The 21,523-nt window shown below is 46.3% G+C and overlaps 1 protein-coding gene across 1 annotated transcript; it reads left to right on the plus strand.

Annotated features, from left to right (window-relative positions):
- Positions 1–1,435: 1,435 nt before the first annotated feature.
- On the plus strand, positions 1,436–13,095 carry OVGP1 (oviductal glycoprotein 1). Its single transcript, XM_047727268.1, is given in 12 exon segments — positions 1,436–1,460; positions 1,873–2,077; positions 3,008–3,064; positions 3,286–3,451; positions 3,952–4,076; positions 5,792–5,900; positions 5,996–6,181; positions 7,743–7,859; positions 11,161–11,296; positions 12,265–12,792; positions 12,795–12,839; positions 12,842–13,095. Coding segments are annotated over 11 exon segments (1,653 nt in total). The 5' UTR covers positions 1,436–1,460; positions 1,873–1,997; the 3' UTR covers positions 12,946–13,095.
- Positions 13,096–21,523: the final 8,428 nt, after the last annotated feature.

Below are 21,523 nucleotides of genomic sequence, written 5' to 3' on the forward strand. Positions count from 1 at the left end.
TTCATGTTATTTTGTGTGTATCATTGGGCTTGAACTCTTGTTGTTCTAATAAAGTGGAGAGGGCTATTATATTGTGTCCACTTCACCCATTTGTGTCACCTGCCTGGCGGGTGTCAGCATGTGAGTTTGAGAACCTCACTCTGTGGGGGGGTGGGCGCAACTCTTTCAGCATCCTTAGTGACAGCAACCATTCACTGAGCCCTTATTACATGCAAAGTCCTGAGCTAACAGTTTTTCATACATTATCTTTTTAATTCCTATAAAACCTTATGAGGTGAGTATGGGCTATTACTTCCATCTTACAAGTGTGGAAGCTGAAGCCCAAAGATCGAAATAACACCCACGATTATAAAACTTCTAACTGATGACACTGAGATTCAATCCTTGGCCTGCCTAGGTCCAAAGCTGGGACTTTTCAACTTTGAATTACATTGCTACCCTAACCAATAACCTGATAACACTGGGATTACTGCCTCCATACAGTGTTTACTCCTCCTCATACTCAATCCCTGGGGGACAAATCCCAGGAACAGGGCTGAGCACTGCCCTGACCTCGCCATGGCCCTTGGCAGACACCCATTGCATGTCAGTGTCAGACCGAGCTATCACTTTGCAAGCTCTGAGAGCTACAGCTTGACTGGAGAGGGAGGATGGGAGGTGCTGGGGTCACTGTGACTCGCGCAGCAGCCCATTAATCACTGCCCCTGGCTTTGTGTGTGTGTGTAGCTGGGCTATGCCAGCACTGTCCCAGAGCTCCTATAAAGGGGCTCGAGCCCTAAGCTCACAGCTCTCAGACCTCTGAGATGGGCAGACTGTTGCTGTGGATTGGTGAGTGTGGCAGGTCCCAGCCCCCACAATATTACTCAGTCCAGGAGATACCAGGCTTCCTACGTTTGTCACCTCTCGAGTGCCTGAGAAGCAGCCAGGGGCTTGGGGCTGGATTAGATGGAGGTGGGATGGGAAACAGCGAAGGGCTGGAAGGGCCCAGGCAGGAGTGAGCCGAGCAGTGGTTCTCCAATCCAGCTACCCATTAACTATCTTTACGCCCCGTTCCACGTTGGACCAGTGATATCAGAATCTCTAGAGGAGGAGCCAGAACATTACTACGTTTTATACTTACAGCCAGGGGGAGAATCACTGGCCTAGAGCTTTTGCTGGGACTTCTAAGTCATCGTTGTCCCCATGCTAATCAGCATGTGTGAATCGATGTGGTGTTTATTGGGGTGAATAGGAGCTTTGATAGATCTGGCAACAATGGCTCAACTTAGAGAAGAGGAAGCCAGTGAACGCAGCGTGTCTCCGTGTGTGTGTCAGTGTCTGGCTATGGGCCCCAGTTCGTGGGTGCCCTGGAGGACCGGAGTGGGGCTGGGGCATGTCACTCGGGGAGAGCATGGGAATTTGAGTGTGATTCCATCCTTTGTTTCCTGCAGGCCTGGTTCTTGTGCTGAAACAGCATGATGGTAAGGACATTGCGTCCTCCTCTCCAGAGCTGGGGAGCTTCTCCGGCTAAGTTCTCTGTGTGGAGTGTCCCCTGCAGCCCTCCCTGTCCCGGTTCCTGTGTCCCAGATCATTGATATGCTGCAGTTCAGTGGAGGATTTTTAGTCCTAGCCATTTGTGTCGCTCTGTGTGCCAGGATCCAGACTCGAGGATCCATTCTGATCAGGACTGCATAAAGCACTCTCTTCCCCCTGGGGCCTCAGCAGTAGGGGTGGGGGGGGGCAGACCTCAGGGTTGCTTTGGGCTGTGTTTGCATGGGGGTCGGGGTATTCTGGTGGCCAGGCCTCCCAGGCTGTGGTCACAGCGGTCAGCGGAAGCCAAACTCCATACCCTCCCTTGGTCTCTGCCAGCTAACACATGTCCTCCCTTGCCAGGTGCTGCCTACAAACTGGTGTGTTATTTCACCAGCTGGGCACAGGGTCGCGCCAGCCCTGCCTCCATCTTGCCCCAGGACCTGGACCCCTTTCTCTGCACCCACCTGATATTTGCCTTTGCCTCAATGAACAACAATCAGATTGTTGCTAAGGATCCCCAGGATGAGAAAACTACATATGCAGAGTTCAACAAACTCAAGCAGAGGTGTGTTCATTGGCATGTGGGGATCATTTTTTCAGGAGGTCCTAGCCTCCTCTCAAGTGGGCCTTGGGAGCATCCCTGCCTGAGAACTCCCTGTTGAATAACACCCCAAGCTCATTCTTTCCTCCTTGCCCTTGTGAGGCCTTTGTTGCCTCTGCCTGGTAACTCCCAACTCACCCTTCAAGCCAGTGGGGTGGAGTTCATGTACTCATGCTGTTCGAGTGCTTCAAGGAGAGCCTGCCCATCACAAATGCTAGGGTCTTTATTACCATTTGTCACCTGCACCCCCCAGCCAATAAACCCCACCCCCCGAAGGCAAGGAGCAGGGTCTCCAATATGTTTGTATACCAGTGGCTGGGGGAGTGCCTTGGACACAGCTGGTGCTCATTAAGTGCTTGCTTAACTATTCCTCCTCACAACTCCTGGGTTCTCTCCCTGTCCAAGGGGAGGTCTGTCTCTGTGTGAATGATTATAGACGGCCAAGGTAAAAATCCTTGTCACTTGATCACAGACTCCTTGAGAGCAGGGAGCTTGTCTGTCTCACTCTCTGTTGTATCTCAGTCAAGCACCTAAAGCCATCAACCGCGCATAGTAATTGCTCAATAAATACTTGTCGCCTAAGAAAACAGTGAAAAAAAAAAAAATTTCAGACTACTTCTTTCTTCTTCTTTATGTGGGAGCATCATGGGGATGAGGGGGAGTTTTGTGGACTTTGGACAAGCCTGGGGGGAACCTGGGTTGTGATGACCCATGGTTTGATTGTTCTCCCCTCTTTTCCTTCCTTTTCTTCCCTGTGCTGTGCTCTGCTCTCCTCTCCCTCCCTCCACCTCCCTTCCTCTTTCACTTCTCCACCCTCCCCCTCTACTCTGCACTGTTCCCCAGGGACCCACTGGAGTGGGGCCCCAGGTTACCTCCATTTATCCCCCATCACAGGAACGGGGAGCTGAGAACACTGCTGTCCATTGGTGGGTGGAATTTCGGCACTACCAGGTGAGACTGCAGCCCCCTCCCTGCTGTTTGAATTCCTCCTTCGCGGGTATTTAGCCCCGCCCCGCCCCGTGCTGGGAGGGGGTTCTAAGAAGGGTGGACCCGCCTTCCTTTCCTCCAGCCATAGCTGTGTGCCCTCTGCCCGGCAAGAACTAAAGGGCTTTGTGGAGGTTGCGGTTCTGCAGAAAGCCCTCCTTCCCCGCCTCACCCCGGGTCTCCTGCAGGTTCACCACTATGCTGTCCACATTATCCAACCGGGGAAGGTTTATTGGTTCGGTTATATCCCTCCTGAGGAGACATAAGTTTGACGGTCTGGACCTCTTCTTCTTGTACCCTGGACTGAGAGGCAGCCCCAAGAGTGACCGGTGGACTTTCCTCCTCTTACTTCAAGTAAGGCCAAGTCCGGCGGGCTCCAGGATCCAGCAATGATTCGATTTTTATCATATCTGGGCTCATGGCGCAGGAGGAGCACAAGGCCAGGGGCAGGGGCAGGAGAATGGTGGTAGAACGTTCTTTTACTACCATCATCTTATAAGTGTCAGGCGAAAGAGCAGGAGTCTTGTGGCTCTTGCTCTTGGTCACAGTCAGATCCTATTGCAGCAGGCCAGCCCAAGTGACGCCTCCTTTCGGCAGCTGCCGGGTCTCCCTCAGGCAGACAGTCGGCAGCCTGTGCTCCCGACCCTGCCGGCCACGCCTCTACCCCTCCCTCTATTAAGTCAGTTATCATGGTGGCTCGAGGCCACCTCTCTCGCGAGCCTAGGGGAAGGGCCCGTGTCTGGCTCCCCTCTGTGTCCTCAGAGCCTGGCTCGAAGGGCTCTGTAAATAGTTTTCCTGGCTGATACTTTCTTTTCCTGACGGTGCGGACGCTGCGTCCGCGTCTTTCTTGGTAGGAGCTCCTGTTTGCCTTCCGGCAGGAGGCGATGCTCACGGCGCGTCCCAGGCTGCTGCTCTCTGCCGCCGTGTCTGGGGACCCACAGATCATCCGGACGGCTTATGACGTGCGCCCTCTAGGAGGGTGAGTGCGTGCTGCCTGGCGGGGCAGGACGTGGGAGGCAAGGAGGCAGCTCACGCTCACAACCGCTGCACCGCCCCCGCACTTCCCCTGAGTTCTCCACGCACAAGAGCTGGTGGTGGTGGTGGGGGGGGGGGGCATCCAGCTGAGGGACATGGGTGGGGACAAAGGTCAGCTCCACATAGCCCGGGCTTTCTTTAGGAGATCAGAGATGGAGTGTAGAATCAGTCCCAACCATTACGTCCTCTTGGGTAGTGGGTTCCGCAAAGCCTTTTGCTGGGTCTCACAGGCAAGCATCCCATGGGCCCGGCCTCTGCCGTCCCAGGGGACAGCTGTAGACATACGCTCTGCCGCCCATGGCTGGCATCAGAGGCAAATGAAAAATCACCCACCGCCACAAATACAAAAATAGGAAAGCCCAGCCAGGCTCAGCTTCCTAGTACCCGTCTTTGTGCAAGTTACAAAGCAGAGAAAAGAATAGCTCATAACTGACTTTTTTTTTTTTCTTTTTAAAAGATTTTACTTATTTGTCAGGAGAGCTAGAGAGCTGCAGGGGGAGCTGCAGGCAGAGAGGGAGAAGCAAACTCCCTGCTGAGCAGGGAGCCTGACCCTGGGCTTAATCCCTGGACCCTGGGATCCTGACCCAAGCCGAAGGCAGTCACTTAACCCATGAGCCACCAGGCATCACTCAGAACTCACTCTTTCTGGACATGCCAACTCTGGGCTAATTTCTCAAACCTCAAGAATGGAATTTTTACAGAGGAGGAGCTGAGGCCGGTGCAGAAGGAAAGAGAGGATGGGGTATTGTGTGTGATGACACCAGAAAGCCGTTTTCAGCGTGGGGGCCAGGGAGAGAGACCCCGTGGGGCATAGAGTTTGTCAGCATTGGTGTAGATAGCAGACAGGATTGAGGGAGTCTGACCCTCAGGCAGCTGGGTGACCGCAGGCAAGTTAGTGAACCTGTCAGAGTCTCACCATCTTCAGCTCTAAAATGGAGACCACTGTGACACTGAGGCCATTGACCAGGTTAAAATTAAATGACGGAATCCTTGTACACCTTTACGCCTGTGACCTGGTAAGTGCTTACTGACACTTGTTCATTCTGAAAGTGTTCTGGAAGACATGGTTTCCCTGGCGCCTCGAATGGTGGAAGGACAGATGCTCTTTAGCTGCTGTGGGCAGTACTGCCTTCCTCATGACATTTACGCAACCTGTTAGTACTTGCGTCAGGCACGAGTGTGTTTCCTTCTGAAAATTTTTAAAAAGATTTTATTTATTTATTTGAGAGAGTGAGCGAGTGTGAGCATGAGCATGGGAGGAGGGGCAGAGGGAGTGGAAACAGTCTCCCCCCCGAGCGGGGAGCCCGACACAGGACTCGATCCCAGGACCGTGGGATCATGACCTGAACTGAAAGCAGATGCTTAACCAACTGAGCCACCCAGGCGCCCCACAAATGTATTTTCATGTCCGACTCCTGCCTACTTCCCTGGAAGCTCTCAGGATGGCCCAAGTTCTGAGGCATGGCTGTCCCTGATCAGCAGTTTGCTGCAGCGGCTCATCTCAAGTAGATGATACAGACGGGCGGGCAGCCTGGTCTGAGATGGGAGGGCAGCTTGGGTGGCCAGGGCACAGCTAGTTAGCTGGCTAGTCCCGTGGTTGATCTGACTTGAAAATCTCGTTAGCCCAATCTGCTTATCTCCTCCTTTCGGCCTCCACAGACTCCTGGATTTCATCAATGTCTTGTCTTATGACTTTCATGGAAGCTGGGAAAAGCTCACAGGGCACAACAGCCCCCTGTACTCTCTATCTGGAGACCCCAGCTCTTCGGTAAGGAAAGACCTCAAGGGGCCCAGATGCCTGCCGTGAGCCTGGGGCATCGGCCCTCCATAACACGTAGGGGTTTGTGTTCTATCTACCTGCAGGCGTACACCATGAATTACTGGCGAAAGCTGGGGGCGCCCCCAGAGAAGCTCCTCATGGGCTTCCCCACCTATGGGCGTACCTTTCGCCTCCTTAAAGCCTCCAAGAATGGACTGCAGGCTAAAGCCGTGGGACCTGCATCTCCAGGAAAGTACACCAAGCAGTCTGGCTTCCTGGCTTATTATGAGGTGACAGAAATAGGGATGTCTATCTGTTAGGGCTTCTCCATCCTCTAACAGGGCAAGAGCAAGGTCAGCGGGGCAGAGGCAAGGGTGAGGACTGGAGACAGGACAAAGAAGTGGTTTACCAGTGCAGGAGAAATCCACTATCAGAGATACTTCCTTTTTCTTCAGGGGAAGGTATTTGAGTCCCTTGTAGGGGATAAGGGGCTCAGTCAAGTCCAAGTGGGGGGGGGGCTCAAAAGAATCTTAACTGTTATGCAAGTCAATCCTGACTTATGACTATCTGGCCTAAATAAAAATAATATCTGAAATATATATAATTTCAAACATTTGCAAAAGGAAAAGAATAGTGTAACCTCCTCTCCCCTCCCCACCACTCCCACCTACCCCTCCCCAGCTTCAATCACTAAGCTTTCCTGGCCAATCTTGTTTCATCTTCACTCCCTGATTCCCTTCCCTCCCACTACTGGATTCTTTAGAAGCAATTCAAGACTTTCCTTCCTACAGATTCTTTCTTCTTCTCCCAGTTCCATTCCCTTATTCTCTGTCTCAACAAAGCTTTCTACTGAGTGGAAGGAAGAGACATGGACCCAAGGGGATACAAACACAAGGGAGGATAATAAGAGAAACAGGGGGTGTGGCTTAGGGATCTGGAAAGGTTTCATGGAGCAGAGCTTTGGAGCACAGGAAGACTCCTGATGGGCAGGAATGATGAGAGGAAAGGGCCTCCCACGCAAACGACAGCAGGTGCTGGGGCACATGGTGTATGTGGGTGCCTTAGGTAGGAGTGGAGGCACAGGGTCTCCCCAGTCTTTGCTCTCTGCTGGCTGGCTGGAGAGGTTTTCCTGCTAAGCCAGTGAAGGTTTTCCTACAAGTGATGGCATAGTGGAAATAATATTCTTGAACAACATTACAGCCAAAAAGATGTTGATGGAACCTTTAAAGAACCAAAAAGAGGAAGAAAGGAAAGAAAAAAAGCCTGGGGCATGAGCTTCTACAACGGGCCGGAACACTTCGACTTATTTGTGGCATAGGGTTTCCAATACAAGCCCGGGCACCTAGTAGTCACTCAGATGGTTGAGTGATTATAATTACCCAGTTCTCCCTACCTTTGAGAACTTTAAAATTTATTGGAAGTTCACAAGCTAGTGTGATAACTACCGAGACTGGGCCCTTCAGGCTGATTTCTAATGAAGAGAGGAGAGGTTTGTTTATGGTAACTCTTGGGAAGAGATCTGGGTTTGGTCAGGTGGGATAGATTACCGTTAGTATTGGCATTGACGTTATTTAGCCAAGACCTGATTTGGTTTCTAAGGATGTCAGCCACTCCTTGGTTCTGTCTCCCTTTCCATCATGGACATTAGAGAAAGGAACATGTTCTAGTAGGAATTTGTTCAGGAAAGAGAAGGTCCTCTGTGAGTGGCTTCCCGGTACCTCTTTGGTCTGCCTCTTCCTACTCCCGGGGGAGGGGCCCTTGGTTTCTTCACCACTGGGAAAAGAGCAGTGTGTCTGCTGGCATTTCTCTCCATGACTCTTCCCAGAACTAACCTGGTGATCCTCTGGGCAGGTTTGCTCCTTTCTCCAGAGAGCGACAAAGCACTGGATTGATTTTCAGCATGTCCCCTACGCCTACAAGGGGAAGGAGTGGGTTGGCTATGATAATGCCATCAGCTTCAGTCACAAGGTAAGACCTTGGTCCTTTCTTGCTCTGGCATATAGTTTTCTTCTGGCTCCCATGAGACTCTTATCTGTACAATGTGTGTGTGTGTGTGTGCGTGCGCACGTGTGCACATGTACACGTATGCATGTGTGTGCATGTACTGGTTGGAGGATAAAAAGGCGAGGGTGGCTGGATCAGGTGAGTCTCAGGTACCTGACCTACCTGGGGTTTCCTAATCCCGTCTATTCAACCCTCTTCTTTTGAAGAGAAGGAATTTTGGTTTTGAGGGGAGAAATGACTTCTTTCGGTTTTCACAGATTTTTGGCAACAGTTCTTCTTTTCTGTTTGGACCAGATAATTTCATAACAGATAAATAGCAATACAAGGTAGACCATGCTAAGCGTTCCATGAGTGGCACTGATATGTGGGGTACGAGAGTCAGGGAGGGCCTCCTGATGGAGGTGAGCAGCAGGGGGAAATAAGGACACAGGGAGAGGTTCAGTGGGTACTGAAAGCTCATTCAAAGTAGGTTCAAAGAATTTGGATGTGGGGCAGAGAATTTTTGTTAAGTGTAAGAGAAGGTGGTGAAGTGCAGGCTGGTTTATAGAGGGACTTGAATCCTGGTGAAGGTGTGTGGCCCACTTCTTGCAGGTATTTTAACACAAAATCAGGTTTCTGACCAGGCATATGACCTGTAAGTTTAAAGCCTTTAGAACCTAACTCTGATCACCCCCTCGCCCCATGCAAGCGATGTTGAATGGAAGTGAGCCGGGCGGGTTTCCATAGTGAATTATAACAGAAATGATATGCCTTTGGTGATTTCCAAACCTGCCCGTGCTTTGGAATCACCTGAGACTTGACAAATATAGAAATTCTTGGTTCCATCCCTGAGTATTTAGCAGGTCTTAGAAAGAATTTGGAAACTGTTCTTAGCATGTCCCCATGGGATCCTGCTATAAGCACTCTGGCATTCTGAAAGCACTGGGGAATGCAGAGGTGTGCAGGGAAGATAGTGAGGGCATGGACCAGGTGGTTGGAAGAGGAGGTAATTTTTGAATAAGAAATGATCAGGACTTGGCAACTGCCAGGATATCGGGGCCTATTAGAAGTTCCAGTCTCCTCTATTATGGGTGATGCAGAAGTAACAGGTGTCAGCTGTTCTTTGGAAGAAGTTTGGGGTAGAAAGCATCAGAGAGGGCAACATTCATGAAGATCCACTGTAACCTCCTCTGTGCATATCGCTGGGTGAAGCCTGCTGCGGGGAGAGAGGTAGAGAGCATGGCTTTCAGCCTCCAGGATCTTACTCTGGTTTGGGACCAGAAGACACACACAGAAAAATTCAATGACTCAGTGGAATTACCCAGTTGGATGGAATTAAGAATATGACCCGCAGGACACGGGAGAAGGAATTGACCTACGCATGCTGGGGAGGACCCAGGCCAGCCAGGATGGTGTCCTCGCTTTGAGGGGCTGTTACCACGCCTTGAAGAACTAGAGGGGGGGCAGAACCCTGTGTGAGGCTGATTAAGGGATTTCATCCCAGAATCCCAGAGCTGAAAGAAACCTCAGAGATCATCATCAGGAGAGAATTATTCCTGGATTTCTCAGTGTTCCTGCACGGTCTAGGCCCTTTGAGCAAAGGAAGCGGATGAGCTCTAATGAAAATAGGAAGCTGCCTCTCCCTTTCTCTCAGAGCCCTTGCTACAGTCCCAGATGTAGAGGTCCCCTCCACAGAGAGGACTTGTCTACGTTCCAGTGAGGCTCTCCCTCTTTCCGGATGATGGTCTGATTTGCCGGCTGTCCTCGATGAGCTCATGAGTTCAGGAGCCTGTGCTGACCCCTTCCTGCACGTGGAGGTGACTATCTGGCCTTTGCCGTGTCATTCTCTGGGCAACTGGCAACGAGGACCAAAGTCTAGGTGCTCTTCTGACTGTTGTGTTGCAGCGAGCATCGCTGGTCTGTTCTCTGATCCAGAGATCCTGTGCGTGCACGTGTACACATAAAACTGGCAGGTTAACTTGTTCATTTGTAAGCAGGATAAAAACTCGAAGTCTTCACAGTTTCAGCTGAGCTCTAATTGGGTTCCTCCTTCTTCTTATTCTACATCTGGGGAAAGTAAATCCCAGAAAGGAGGCCAAAGTGATTTGGCCAAGTCATGCAGCTATGCAGAGGTGATGGAGTCTGTCTTTTCCATCAACCCTGACAGAGAACACCAGCAAAGTAGTAATAGGACCTGGATTGGAGTCTAAACCCTGCCCTCTAGTTATAGCTGAGGTTTAAGAAATCATGGGCAAAAGCCTTTATTTTCTTATCTGTGAAGGTAGTTTCTCTCTTCTTTATAGCATCATTGTGAGATAAGCTACATGGAAGTGATTCTAAAATAATGTATCAACATCTATTTAGAATGATGATAATGTTGATTAGCCTTGGGATCTTGGAGAAACAGTTTTAAATATTCATGAACATTTACTCGGTGCAAAGTATTGCTCCAAATATTTTACAGGTAGGAACTCTTTCTTTTAAATCCATTTTTAAAATTGTGGCAAAATATGCGTGACATAAAATTTGCCATTTAACCCATTTTTAGGCGTCCAGTTCAGTACCACTAAGCGCATTCATATTATCGTGTAACTATCACCACCTAACATCTCCAGAACTTTCTCATCTTTCCAGCTGCTGGTAATCCCTACTCTGCTTTCTGTTTATATGCAAGTGACAACTCTGAGGACCACCTGTGAGTGGAGTCATACAGTATTCGTCCTTTCGTGATTGGCTTCTTTCACTCAGTATAATGTCTTTGAGCTCCATCCTTGCTGTAGTGTGTACTTGTAGGAATTCTTTGGCCCCTAAACATGTTGGAAATGTTACTATCCTTTTTCATAAATGAGTCAACTAAGACACATAAGGTTTTTTGTTGTTGTTGTTGCTGTTTTTAAATATTTATTTATTTGAGAGAGAGAGAGAGAGAGAGAGAGAGAATATGAGAGAGAGAATGCATAAGCAGGGGGAGGGATGGAGGGAGAGGGAGAAGTAGACTCCCCTCTGAGCATGGAGCCTGATGTGGGGCTTGATCCCAGAACCCTGGGATCATTACCTAAGCTGCAGGCAGTCGCTTAACCAACTGAGCCACCCTGGTGCCCAAAGGCACTAAGGTTTGTGTGACCTTTTCAAGATCCCTCAGCTAGGAAGTGGTTAGAGGCTGGATTCAAACACTGGCTCTCTTGCTCCTGTGGTGTTTCCCGAGGGTCTGTCTTCAGTGTTTTGCCATTGTACCCAGTCTGGGTGTTGTCCAGTGTAGCAGGTTGATTGACTACTACTTTTTCAGGCAATGTTCATAAAGAGAGAGAATTTTGGGGGAGCCATGGTGTGGACGTTGGACCTGGATGACACCAAGGGTGCTTTCTGTGGCACTGGCCCTTTCCCCCTTGTCAGCAAGTTGAATAGTCTCCTGGTGCAGAATGGTGAGTAGCCATTGCCTGGAACTGGGGTTAGAAGTTGTGTAACTGGGCTCTGGCTGGGTCCCTTCTGTTAGATCTGAAGGCTTTGGTGAGGCAGCATGATTTCGAGGGAAGAGAATAAGTTCTGATGTCAGGCCAATCCATTTTCTTGGTTTAGAGATGTGCTCCAAGTGACCCCTCTGAGCTTTGGTTTCCCTATCTGTAAAACAGGAATGATCCTTATACTCATGACATTATTGCAAGAATGAAAAAAAGTAAAGAATGAAAACTATGGGCTCATAGTTAGTGTTCAACATATGCTAGTTTATTTCTCTCTTGCTTCCTCCTGTTTTCATGGGACAAGGGCCAGAAAAGGAAGTCAGATTTCTTTTGACATCTCATTGATAGTAGAGACTGCCCCAGGGTTTAGGAGATGGAACCTGGCATGCTAGAGCTGAAACATCCTTTGAGTTGGTTTATACCCATCATTTTATACACCAAGAAACTGGGGCTCAGAAAGCTAACACTGCTAGTCAGGGCCAAAGACAGGACTCCAACCCAGTTCTTTACAAAATGCTGTCTAGAGTGGCCTCCTTGCCTCTTGACATTGTTCCTGGTGCCTCCTACAATGGGGGACACAGGAGGTTTCTATTATTAGGACTTGGGGCAGCAAGGTCTTGTTGAATGCACAATCAGAGAGGTCAAAGTGAGGCCTTAAGCATAGAAGACTGGCAGGCTCCCTGGGGTCATTCACCAGAAATCTAGTAAATGTTCTGAGTCCCCATGTGTGTCTTGGGTCACATTAATGTGATGAAGTCAAGGAGCAGATCTTCCATATGGTGGGATTTTATCTATGCCCTCAAGTGGGTGTATTATAAAATCCTTCAACTCTGGATTTTGGGAGCATGTACTTCAGTTGTAGTCCTGCCAGTAATTAATAGGATGGGAAGGAAGCAGTAGGAGTCTCATCCTGTTCTGATGATTTTCTCTAGAGTCCAGCTCAACTCCTTCACCAAAAGTTTGGTTCTCAACTGCTATGAATTCTCTAAGAACTGGCCCTGAAAGGCCAGCTATAACCAAAGCTTGGACCGTTGATATGAGGATTTCATTCCCAGGAGGAAAGTCTCTGGCTGCTAATACCCATGGAAAGTTTCAAAATATGACTACAAGAAACAGAGGTGGGACTGTGACCCCTACAAGGGAAACTGAGTCCTTTGGAAATTTCACTGTAGCTCTGGAAGGGAGGATTGAGACCGTTGGAGAAACCATGACCAGTGGAGAGACGACTATGATTCCTAATTATTTTTGGACCTCTGGAAGAACCATGCCCCGTGGAAAGAGGGCTATAGACTCTGAGATGATGACTATCCCCTCTGGAAAGATGACAGTCACTCCTGATAGGCAGACCAAGACCCTTAGAGAAGAGAATTTTATTTCTGAGGTGGACACTGACCCCCTGTTGGATTATGTTGTTCCTCACATGGAAGCTGAAAGCAGGAGGTCATCCTCTGGTCCTGTCATCTAGCCCCAGGACACATTCCTCTTGCTTTTGACAATCCCTGTATTCCCATTATGGAAACAATTCCTCTGTCAACCTAATGACCCTTCCAACAAGTGCTCTCTCTCTAAAAAAAGAAAACCCAGAAAATTCTGCTGTGGATCAAGGAGCCTAAGCTCTGTTGAAGGCAGAAGCTGGGAAAAGCCCTTGTCTTTTCTTGTAGGGAGCTGCTTTTACCCAGACATTCATAAACCCTTCATGGGTATGAGCAGACCCCAACATCAGTGAGATCATCTCTTTTCTGTTGAATAAACTGGAAACACAAGAATCCATCTGAGTTTTCTGGAGTTGTTTTCTTGAAATGACCTGTACAATGTGATTGTCAGCTTCCACCTTTTAAGTTCACTTTCCCCTACAGCTTTTTTTTGGAAAGAGGAAATTTGTGTCTAGCCAGTGCCAGTTTTTTTCAATGTGGATTATGTGTTTCCCTCTCTGTCTTGCACAACTACTCCCCTCATGGGTGGTCAGAGACAGGCTCTCTCCCAGCACAGTTTCCCATAATCCTCGTTTTGACTCCAGTGGAACATCTGCTCCCATGAATATATTAGAACTACTCTTGCCAATGTCCCTGGTGATACACATGCTGCTCATTGCAGTGGCCAAGTCTCTGTTCCAACCTTCCTTGAGACAGCAGCAGCATTGACACACTTGGTCACTTTGTCCTCCTTGACACTTTCTTCACTGTGCTTCCAGCTTTTGTTTTTACCTGACTGGTCATTTCTTCACAGTATTCTTTGCTGATTTCTCCTCTCATCCCTGATTGCTTAATGCTGGGGAGTACCAAGTCTCTTCTCTGGCTCTCTTTTTTTCTATATTTACAAGCACACTTCTGGTGTTGTCATCTAAGCACATCACTTAAACAGCAGCTATAACATTGTTAAGAGAACAAAAGCACAAAAGAACATCTACAGTATCCTATCTTTCATGTAAGAAAAAAGGGGACAGAAAATCCATGTGTCTGCTCATTTGTGCCCACGTAATACAGAAAGGATAAACAGGGAAACAATGAGTTTGGTACCTGTAGGAGTTGAGTGGAGATAGAGTAGAAAGAATGGGAGACTAGGGACAGGTTACCAGGGAAGGGTGGAGTACTCATATTTACCTGAGGACTCATATTTGTCTAATTCGGAATTTAGAAGCACGAAAATGCTTCACATGATCCACAAAAGTAAATAAAATCAACCCAAAATTGAAATACAAAGAGTAACAAATGTATTTAACTGTATTAAAAATACAAGAACAACATAATCACATTGAAGGAATTAGGGAAGGAAAAAACTAACCTTAGTAACTTTGGAAAATAACATTTTGCCTCTTTATTGAAAAGCTAAAGACAAAAGGAACTATGAACAAATACAGTACTCTAGAAAATTTGCTGTTTATAAGTATATAAGTTAGCAATTCTGAATCTTCCTTATGTGTATTCCAGAATTAAACATAGAAGGAAACATACTGTGGGTAAGAAGAGCCATGTTTCTCACAGTCAGAGAAATAGTTACAGATAGGAAAAAAGGAAAGGTAAGAATGAATCCTGGGGTGTTGGATTCAGATGTATCAGCAGGAAATCATGATTTAAAAAATATTTATGGATTAGTTCATACAGAGATTGATACAGAAATATGTGTATACAAAAATGTATTTCCTGCTTTCACCAATGGAAAGGGCTAGAGCAATGACATCTTAATACGCTGACTACCTTGAAGAGAAGGTCCCTGAGCACCCCTTGAATAAGTGGGGATGGAAGCCTGTGTATCTTGCTACCCTCTTCCCTCTCCTGGTAGATAATTCTGAGTGATAATTCTGGGTGGAAGGCACTGTGCTCAGCACAGTGGGTGATATTTCAGAACCCAGGCTTCTACAAGACTTTAAACCCAGTAGGAGAGAGAAGACAAGTAGTCCATGATTTGTTTCTGATAGAAATGAGTGGTTGCTCTATGCTTCACAGGCATGGCATCTCATGCTGAGGAAGCAGACTCAGAGAGTTTATGTACTAATGTCTTGCTGCAGAGAAGACTTGGTAAGTGCAGTAAGAGAGCCTGCAGTGTTAAGGGATTGACAAGAGGTCAGAGACGCACATGTGTGCTGGACAAGTCCCAGGAATGGTTGGCAGATTGTAGGTGGGTGGACAAGGGGGCAGGACACAGGCTCAGTGGGCGTGGCTAATGAGCAGGCACTAGCTGTCTCCACACAGGAAAGTGAGCTGTGGACTTGATGTTAGGAGCTTTCGTCACTTTCTCATTAGACTTTTTTTTTTTTTTTAAGATTATTTATTTATTTATTTGACAGAGAGATCACAAGCAGGCAGAGAGGCAGGCAGAGAGAGAGGAGGAAGCAGGCTCCCTGCTGAGCAGAGAGCCCGATGCGGGGCTCGATCCCAGGACTCTGAGATCATGACCTGAGCCGAAGGCAGCGGCTTAACCCACTGAGCCACCCAGGCACCCCTCTCATTAGACTTTTGAAGAGTGCCATGAAAGGTTTCTGTTTCTGATTCTGTGAAGTTAGGAATGTTGCCACCAGGAGGCAGCAGCATGCAGGGTTACATTTTCTAGGCAGGCAGTGGACAACTAGGAGTGGAAGAACATGTTAGAATCCCTTTCTACAGAAAACTAAGTCACATGTAAATCTCTGTGATTATCGTTAAAGCTGATATTTTTGTGCACATTGAAGCAGAGAGAACATGAGCTTAGGGGAGGAGGCTATGCTGAGATACGGGTTGAGTTGAGGCAAACGGGACTTGAAGTCTCAGCTCTGCCTTTGGTTAACTATGTGATCACGGGGAAGTTAAATCAGCTTCTTGGGTTGTTACCATGGTTAAATGAAATATGTGTCTGGCCCAAGGTCGATATGTGGGAGTTGTAGATATAAGCATATCTTCTGTAGATCTAGTTTCCCTCTAATCATTTCTTTCTATAAAGAAATATTAGATCATGCATGTGAAATTGGAAACTCTTTGGGTTTGTGTATAGCTCAAAGGCTTCAAGGCAGATTCATGACAAAGTTCCAGTAACTTCTCTCGTGCCCGCTACAACTTTATGTAGGGAGTCATTTTGTAAACTGACTTTTTTCACCACATGCTTCTAGAAGGCTACAATCTAGACATTAGTAAAGGATATATGAAAAGCATTAAGTGTTTCATTTCCTTGATTAAAACAAATTAAGGGCTCCTTACTGCTTAAGGAATAAAGTCCACGTTATTTAACATGGCATACGAGGTCCACATCAGCAACAAGTCATGCCAGTGTAGTCACCTACTACTGTGCTCCAAGAGTTTGATCCAGATGCTCCATGGCGTGCTTCATCAGTATGAGGCTTAATAATAAATAGTTTGATGGAACAGAAGTTAAATACTGTGGAAAAATTTGTAAGATGTGGGTCAGTGGGGAGGGAGCCGAGATGGTGGAGAAGTAGGGGACCCTATTTCAACCAGTCCCCTGAATTGGGCTGGATAGCTACCAGACCATTCTGAACACCCATGAAATCAGCCTGAGATGTAAGAAGATATATCAGGTTCTATACCAACAGAACCTCCGGTGGCTGGTTTTGAGGTATGAAGAGGGGAGCATATTCTGCAGACAGATATCAGAAGATAGACGGAAGGAGGAAGGAGCCACCATAAGCACCAGCGCGGGAAGGTGAGATAACACAGGAGCTCAAAAGCATCCCACGCTGTGGCTCAGGCACAGACTTGCAGACTGGTAGCCATGGGGAAAGGTCTAAGGGAAGCCCCCCAAACTGAAACCTGGAGCTATGGGGGCACTCATGTGAACTGGGGGTTGCTGGCAGTTTTAGAAGCACAAAGGGCAGAGACGTGCCTGGACCTGGAAGTGAGGGCTAGGAGTGCTACTATGGGGTGCACAACCCAGGAGGCTGTGGTTTTCAGCAGCACAGACAAAAGTGGAATCAGTGTGGTCTGGAGGACTTTCTGGAGAACAGACTGCGATCTCTCTGTTCTGAGAGAGGACAGGATACGGTCACTTCTGCTCTGACTCTCTAAAAAAACACAGAGAGGGGCGCCTGGGTGGCTCAGTGGGTTAAAGCCTCTGCCTTCGGCTCAGGTCATGATCTCAGGGTCCTGGGATCGAGCCCCGCATCGGGTTCTCTGCTTAGCGGGGAGCCGGCTTCCTCCTCTCTCTCTGCCTGCCTCTCTGCCTACTTGTAATCTCTGTCTGTCAAATAAATAAATAAATTAATTAATTAATTAAAAAAAAGACACAGAGAGCCACCAGGGAAAGCCACCAGAGAACCAAAGGCCCCCAAACCAGTTTTCACTGAGTCCATTCCCCCCCGCCCCACAGGGGCAAGGCAACTCTGACCAAATAAGGTTGCCTGAGTAACAGAGTGACAGGCCCCTCCCCTAGAAGACAGAACAAGAGGCTGACAACCCTAAAGTCCCTATAAAACAGGTACATCTTGCTAGGGTTGTGGTCAATAGTTTGGAATCTGTACAATCCCTCAACCACATCTCACCAGAATGACTAGGAGGAGGAACCCCCAACACAGGAAAACTTCAGAGACTGTGACCTCTTCCACAGATCTAATGGATATGGATATAAGCAAGAAGTCAGAAATAGACTTGAGGGTAACAGTTATGCAGACAGTAGTTAGGTTGAAGAAAACCATTAATGGCAACATAGATTCTTTAAGGGCAGAAGTGAGAGCTGATCTGGCAGAATTTAAAATGCTATCAATGAGATCCAATCTAATCTAGATACTTTGACAGCTAGGGTAAGAGACAGAAGAATGAATTAGTGATCTAGAAGACAAATTGATAGAAAAGAAGGATCAGGAGGAGGCCTGGAACAAACAGCTTAGAATCCATGAAAACAGAATTAGAGAAATAAATGATGCCATGAAATGTTCCAATGTCAGAATTACTGGAATCCCTGAGTGGGTACAGAGAGAGAGAGAGAGAGAGGAACAGAAGATAGATTTAAGGAAATCCTAGCTGAGAACTTCCCTAACCTGGGGGATGAAACAAGTATTTGTGTTCTAGAGGCAGAGAGAATACCCCCAAGATCAAGAAGAGCAGACTGACCCCCAGGCATGTAATAATGAAACTCATGAATCTTAAAGCCAGGGAAAACATCTTAAGGGCAGCTGGGGAAGAGATTCCTTATGTACAGAGGGAGGAACATCAGAATAAAATCAGACCTGTCCACAGAAACCTGGCAAGCCAGAAAGGGCTGGCAAGACATATTCAGAGTACTAAATGAGAAGAACATGCAGGCAAGAATATTTTATCTGACAAGGCTGTCATGTAGAATGGATGGAGATATAAAGGGATTCCAAGACCAGCAAAAGCTGAAAGAATATGTCACCACTAAGAAATATTAAGGGTGGTTCTATAAAAGGAGAAAGACCCAAGAGTGATATAGAACAGAAATATACAATCTATAGAAACAAGGACCTCACAGGCAGCATGATGACCATAAAATCATATCTTTTAATAATCACTCTCAATGTGAATGACCTAAATACTCCCACAAAATAGCAGAGGGTTGCAGATTGGATAAAAAGACAGGACCCATCCATATGCTGTCTATAAGAAACTCATTTCGAACTTAAAGATACATCCAGGCTGAAAGTGAAGGGATGCAGAACCATCTTTCATGCCAATGGACAGCAAAATAAGGCTGGGGTAGCAATTTTCATATCAGAAAAAATAGATTTTAAGCTAAAGACTGTAGTCAGAGATACAGAAGGGCACCATATCATTCTTAAAAGGTATATCCAACAAGAAGATCTAACAATTCCAAGTATCTATGCCCCCAACATGGAAGCAGACAACTACATAAGCCAACAGTTATCAAAATAAAGTGACACACTGATAATAATATGTTAATTGTAGGGGAAGTTAACACTCCACTCTCAGCAATAGGCAGATCATCTAATCAGAAAATCAACAACGAATCAAGAGCTTTGAATGACACACTGGACCACATGGACCTCATAGATATATACAGAACATTCTACCCTAGAACAACAGAATGCTCATTCTTCTCAGGGCACATGGAACTTTCTCCAGAAAGACCACATACTGGGTTACAAATCGGGTCTCAACCAATACCAAAAGCCTGAGATTATTCCCTACATATTCTCAGGCCACAGTGCTTTAAAACTGCAACTCAATCACAAGAAAAAGTTTGGAAGAAATTCAAACTCTGGGAAACTGAAGACCACCCTACTCAAGAGTGTTTGGGTCAACCAGGAAATCAAAGAAGATCTTAATTCATGGAAACCAATAAGAACAAAAACACGTCAGTCCAAAAACCTACGGGATATAGCAAAGTATCTTAAGGGGGAAATACATAGCCATCCAAGACTCACTCACTCACTCAAAAAAAAGAAAAAAAAAAAAGAAAGAGAAAAGAAAAATTCTGAATACACAAACTTTCTTTACACCTTGAAGAACTAGGGAATCAACAATAAATTAAGCCTAACCCATGCACAAGAAGGGAAACAATTAAGATTAGAGCAGAGATCAATGAATTAGAAACCAGAAATAGAGTAGAATACATCAATGAAACTAGAAGCTGGCTCTCTGAAAGAATTAATAAGATCAATAAGCCACTGGCTAGATTTTTTCAAAAGAAAAGAGAAAGGACCCAAAGTAATAAAATTATGAATGAAAGGGGGAGATATCATGACTACCACCAAGGAAATAGAAACAATCATCAGAAATTATGATCAACAGCTATATGCCAATAAGTTAAGCAACCTAGAAGAAATGGATGAATTCCTGGAAACTGTAAACTTCTAAGACTTAAACAAGAAGAAATTGACAACCTAACTAGACCAATAACCAGTAACAAGATTGAAGCAGTGATCAAAAAATCTCCCAAAAAACAAGAGTCCAGGACCTGATGGATTCGCTGGGGAATTCTATCAAACATTCAAAGAAGAAATAATACCTATTCTCCTGAAGCTGTTTCAAAAAATAGAAGGAGGGGTGCCTGGGTGGCTCAGTGGGTTAAGCCTCTGCCTTTGGCTCAGGTCATGATCTCAGGGTCCTGGGATGGAGCCCCACATTGGTCTCTCTGCTCAGCAGGGAGCCTGCTTCCTCCTCTCTGTCTCTGTCTGTCTCTCTGCATACTTGTGATCTCTATCTGTCAAATAAATAAATTAAATTAAATTAAATTAAAATAGAAGGAGAAGGAAAACTTCCAGACTCTTTCTATGAGGCCAGCATTACCTTGATCCCAAAACTGGGCAAAGACCCCATCAAAGAGGAGAACTTCAGATCAATATCCCTGATGAATATGGATGCCAAGATTCTCAATAAGATACTAGCTAATAGAATCCAACAGTACATTAAAATGATTATCCAACACAACCAGGTAGAATTTATCCCTGGAATGCGAGGGTGGTTCAACATTTGCAAATCAATCAATCTGATAAAACAAATTAATAAGAGAGGAGAGAAGAACCACATGATCCTCTCGATTGATGCAGGAAAAACATTTGACAAAATACAGCATCCTTTCCTGATTAAAACTCTTCAGAGTATGTGGGTAGAGGGAACATTCCTCTATCTCTGTTCATAAAATCCACCTATGAAAAACCCACAGTGAATAACATTCTCAATGGGGAAAAGCTGAGAGCCTTTCCCTTAAGATCAGGAACATGACAAGGATGCTCACTCTTGGCACTATTGTTCAACATAGTCCTAGAAGTCCTAACAACAGTAATCAGACAACAAAAAGATATAAAATGTATTCAAATTGGCAAAGAAGTCAAACACTCTCTCTTTGCAGACAACATGATATTTTATGTGGAGAACCCAAAAGACTCCACCCCCAAATTATTGGACCTCATACAGCAATTCAGTAATGTGGCAGGATATAAAATTAATGCACAGAAATCAGTTGCTTTCTTATACACTAACAATGAAATTGTAGAAAGAGAAATTAGAGAACTGATTCCATTTACGATAGCACCAAAAACCACAAGATACCTTAGAATAAACCTAACCAAAGAGGTCAGATCAAAACCACATTGAGATACCACCTTACACCAGTTAGAATGGCAAAAATTGACAAGGCAAGAAACAACAAATGTTGGAGAGGATGTGGAGAAACAGCAACCCTCGTGCAGTGTTGGTGGGAATGTAAGTTGATGCAGCCACTTTGGGAAAAAGTGTGGAGGTTCCTCAAAAAATTAAAAATAGAGCAACTCTATGACCCAGCAATTGCACTACTGGGTATTTACCCCAAAGATACAGATGTGAAAAGAAGGGCCATAAACACCCCAATATTCAAAGCAGCAATGTCCACAATAGCTAAACTGTGGAAAGAGCAGAGATGTCCTTCAATAGACAAATGGATAAGGAAGATGTGGTCCATATACACAACGGAATACTACTCAGCCATCAGAAAGTATGAATAACCAATTTTTGCATTAACATGGATGGGACTGGAGGAGATTACGCTGAGTGAAGTAAGTCAAGCAGAGAAAGCCAATTACCATATGGTTTCACTTACTTGTGGAACATAAGGAATAGTGTGGAAGGAAGGTAAAAATAGGAATAGAAGAAGGAAGGTAAAAATGAAGGGGGGGAAATCGGAGGTGGAGATAATCCACGAGAGACTGGACTCCGAGAAACAAACTTGGTTTTAAGGCGGGGGGGAGGGATGGGTTGGCCCTGTGACAGGTATTAAGGAGGGCACGTATTGCATGGAGCACGGGTGATATGT

The sequence above is a fragment of the Lutra lutra genome, chromosome 4 (assembly GCF_902655055.1).
Source record: "Lutra lutra chromosome 4, mLutLut1.2, whole genome shotgun sequence".
In the NCBI taxonomy this organism is placed as follows: Eukaryota; Metazoa; Chordata; class Mammalia; order Carnivora; family Mustelidae; genus Lutra; species Lutra lutra.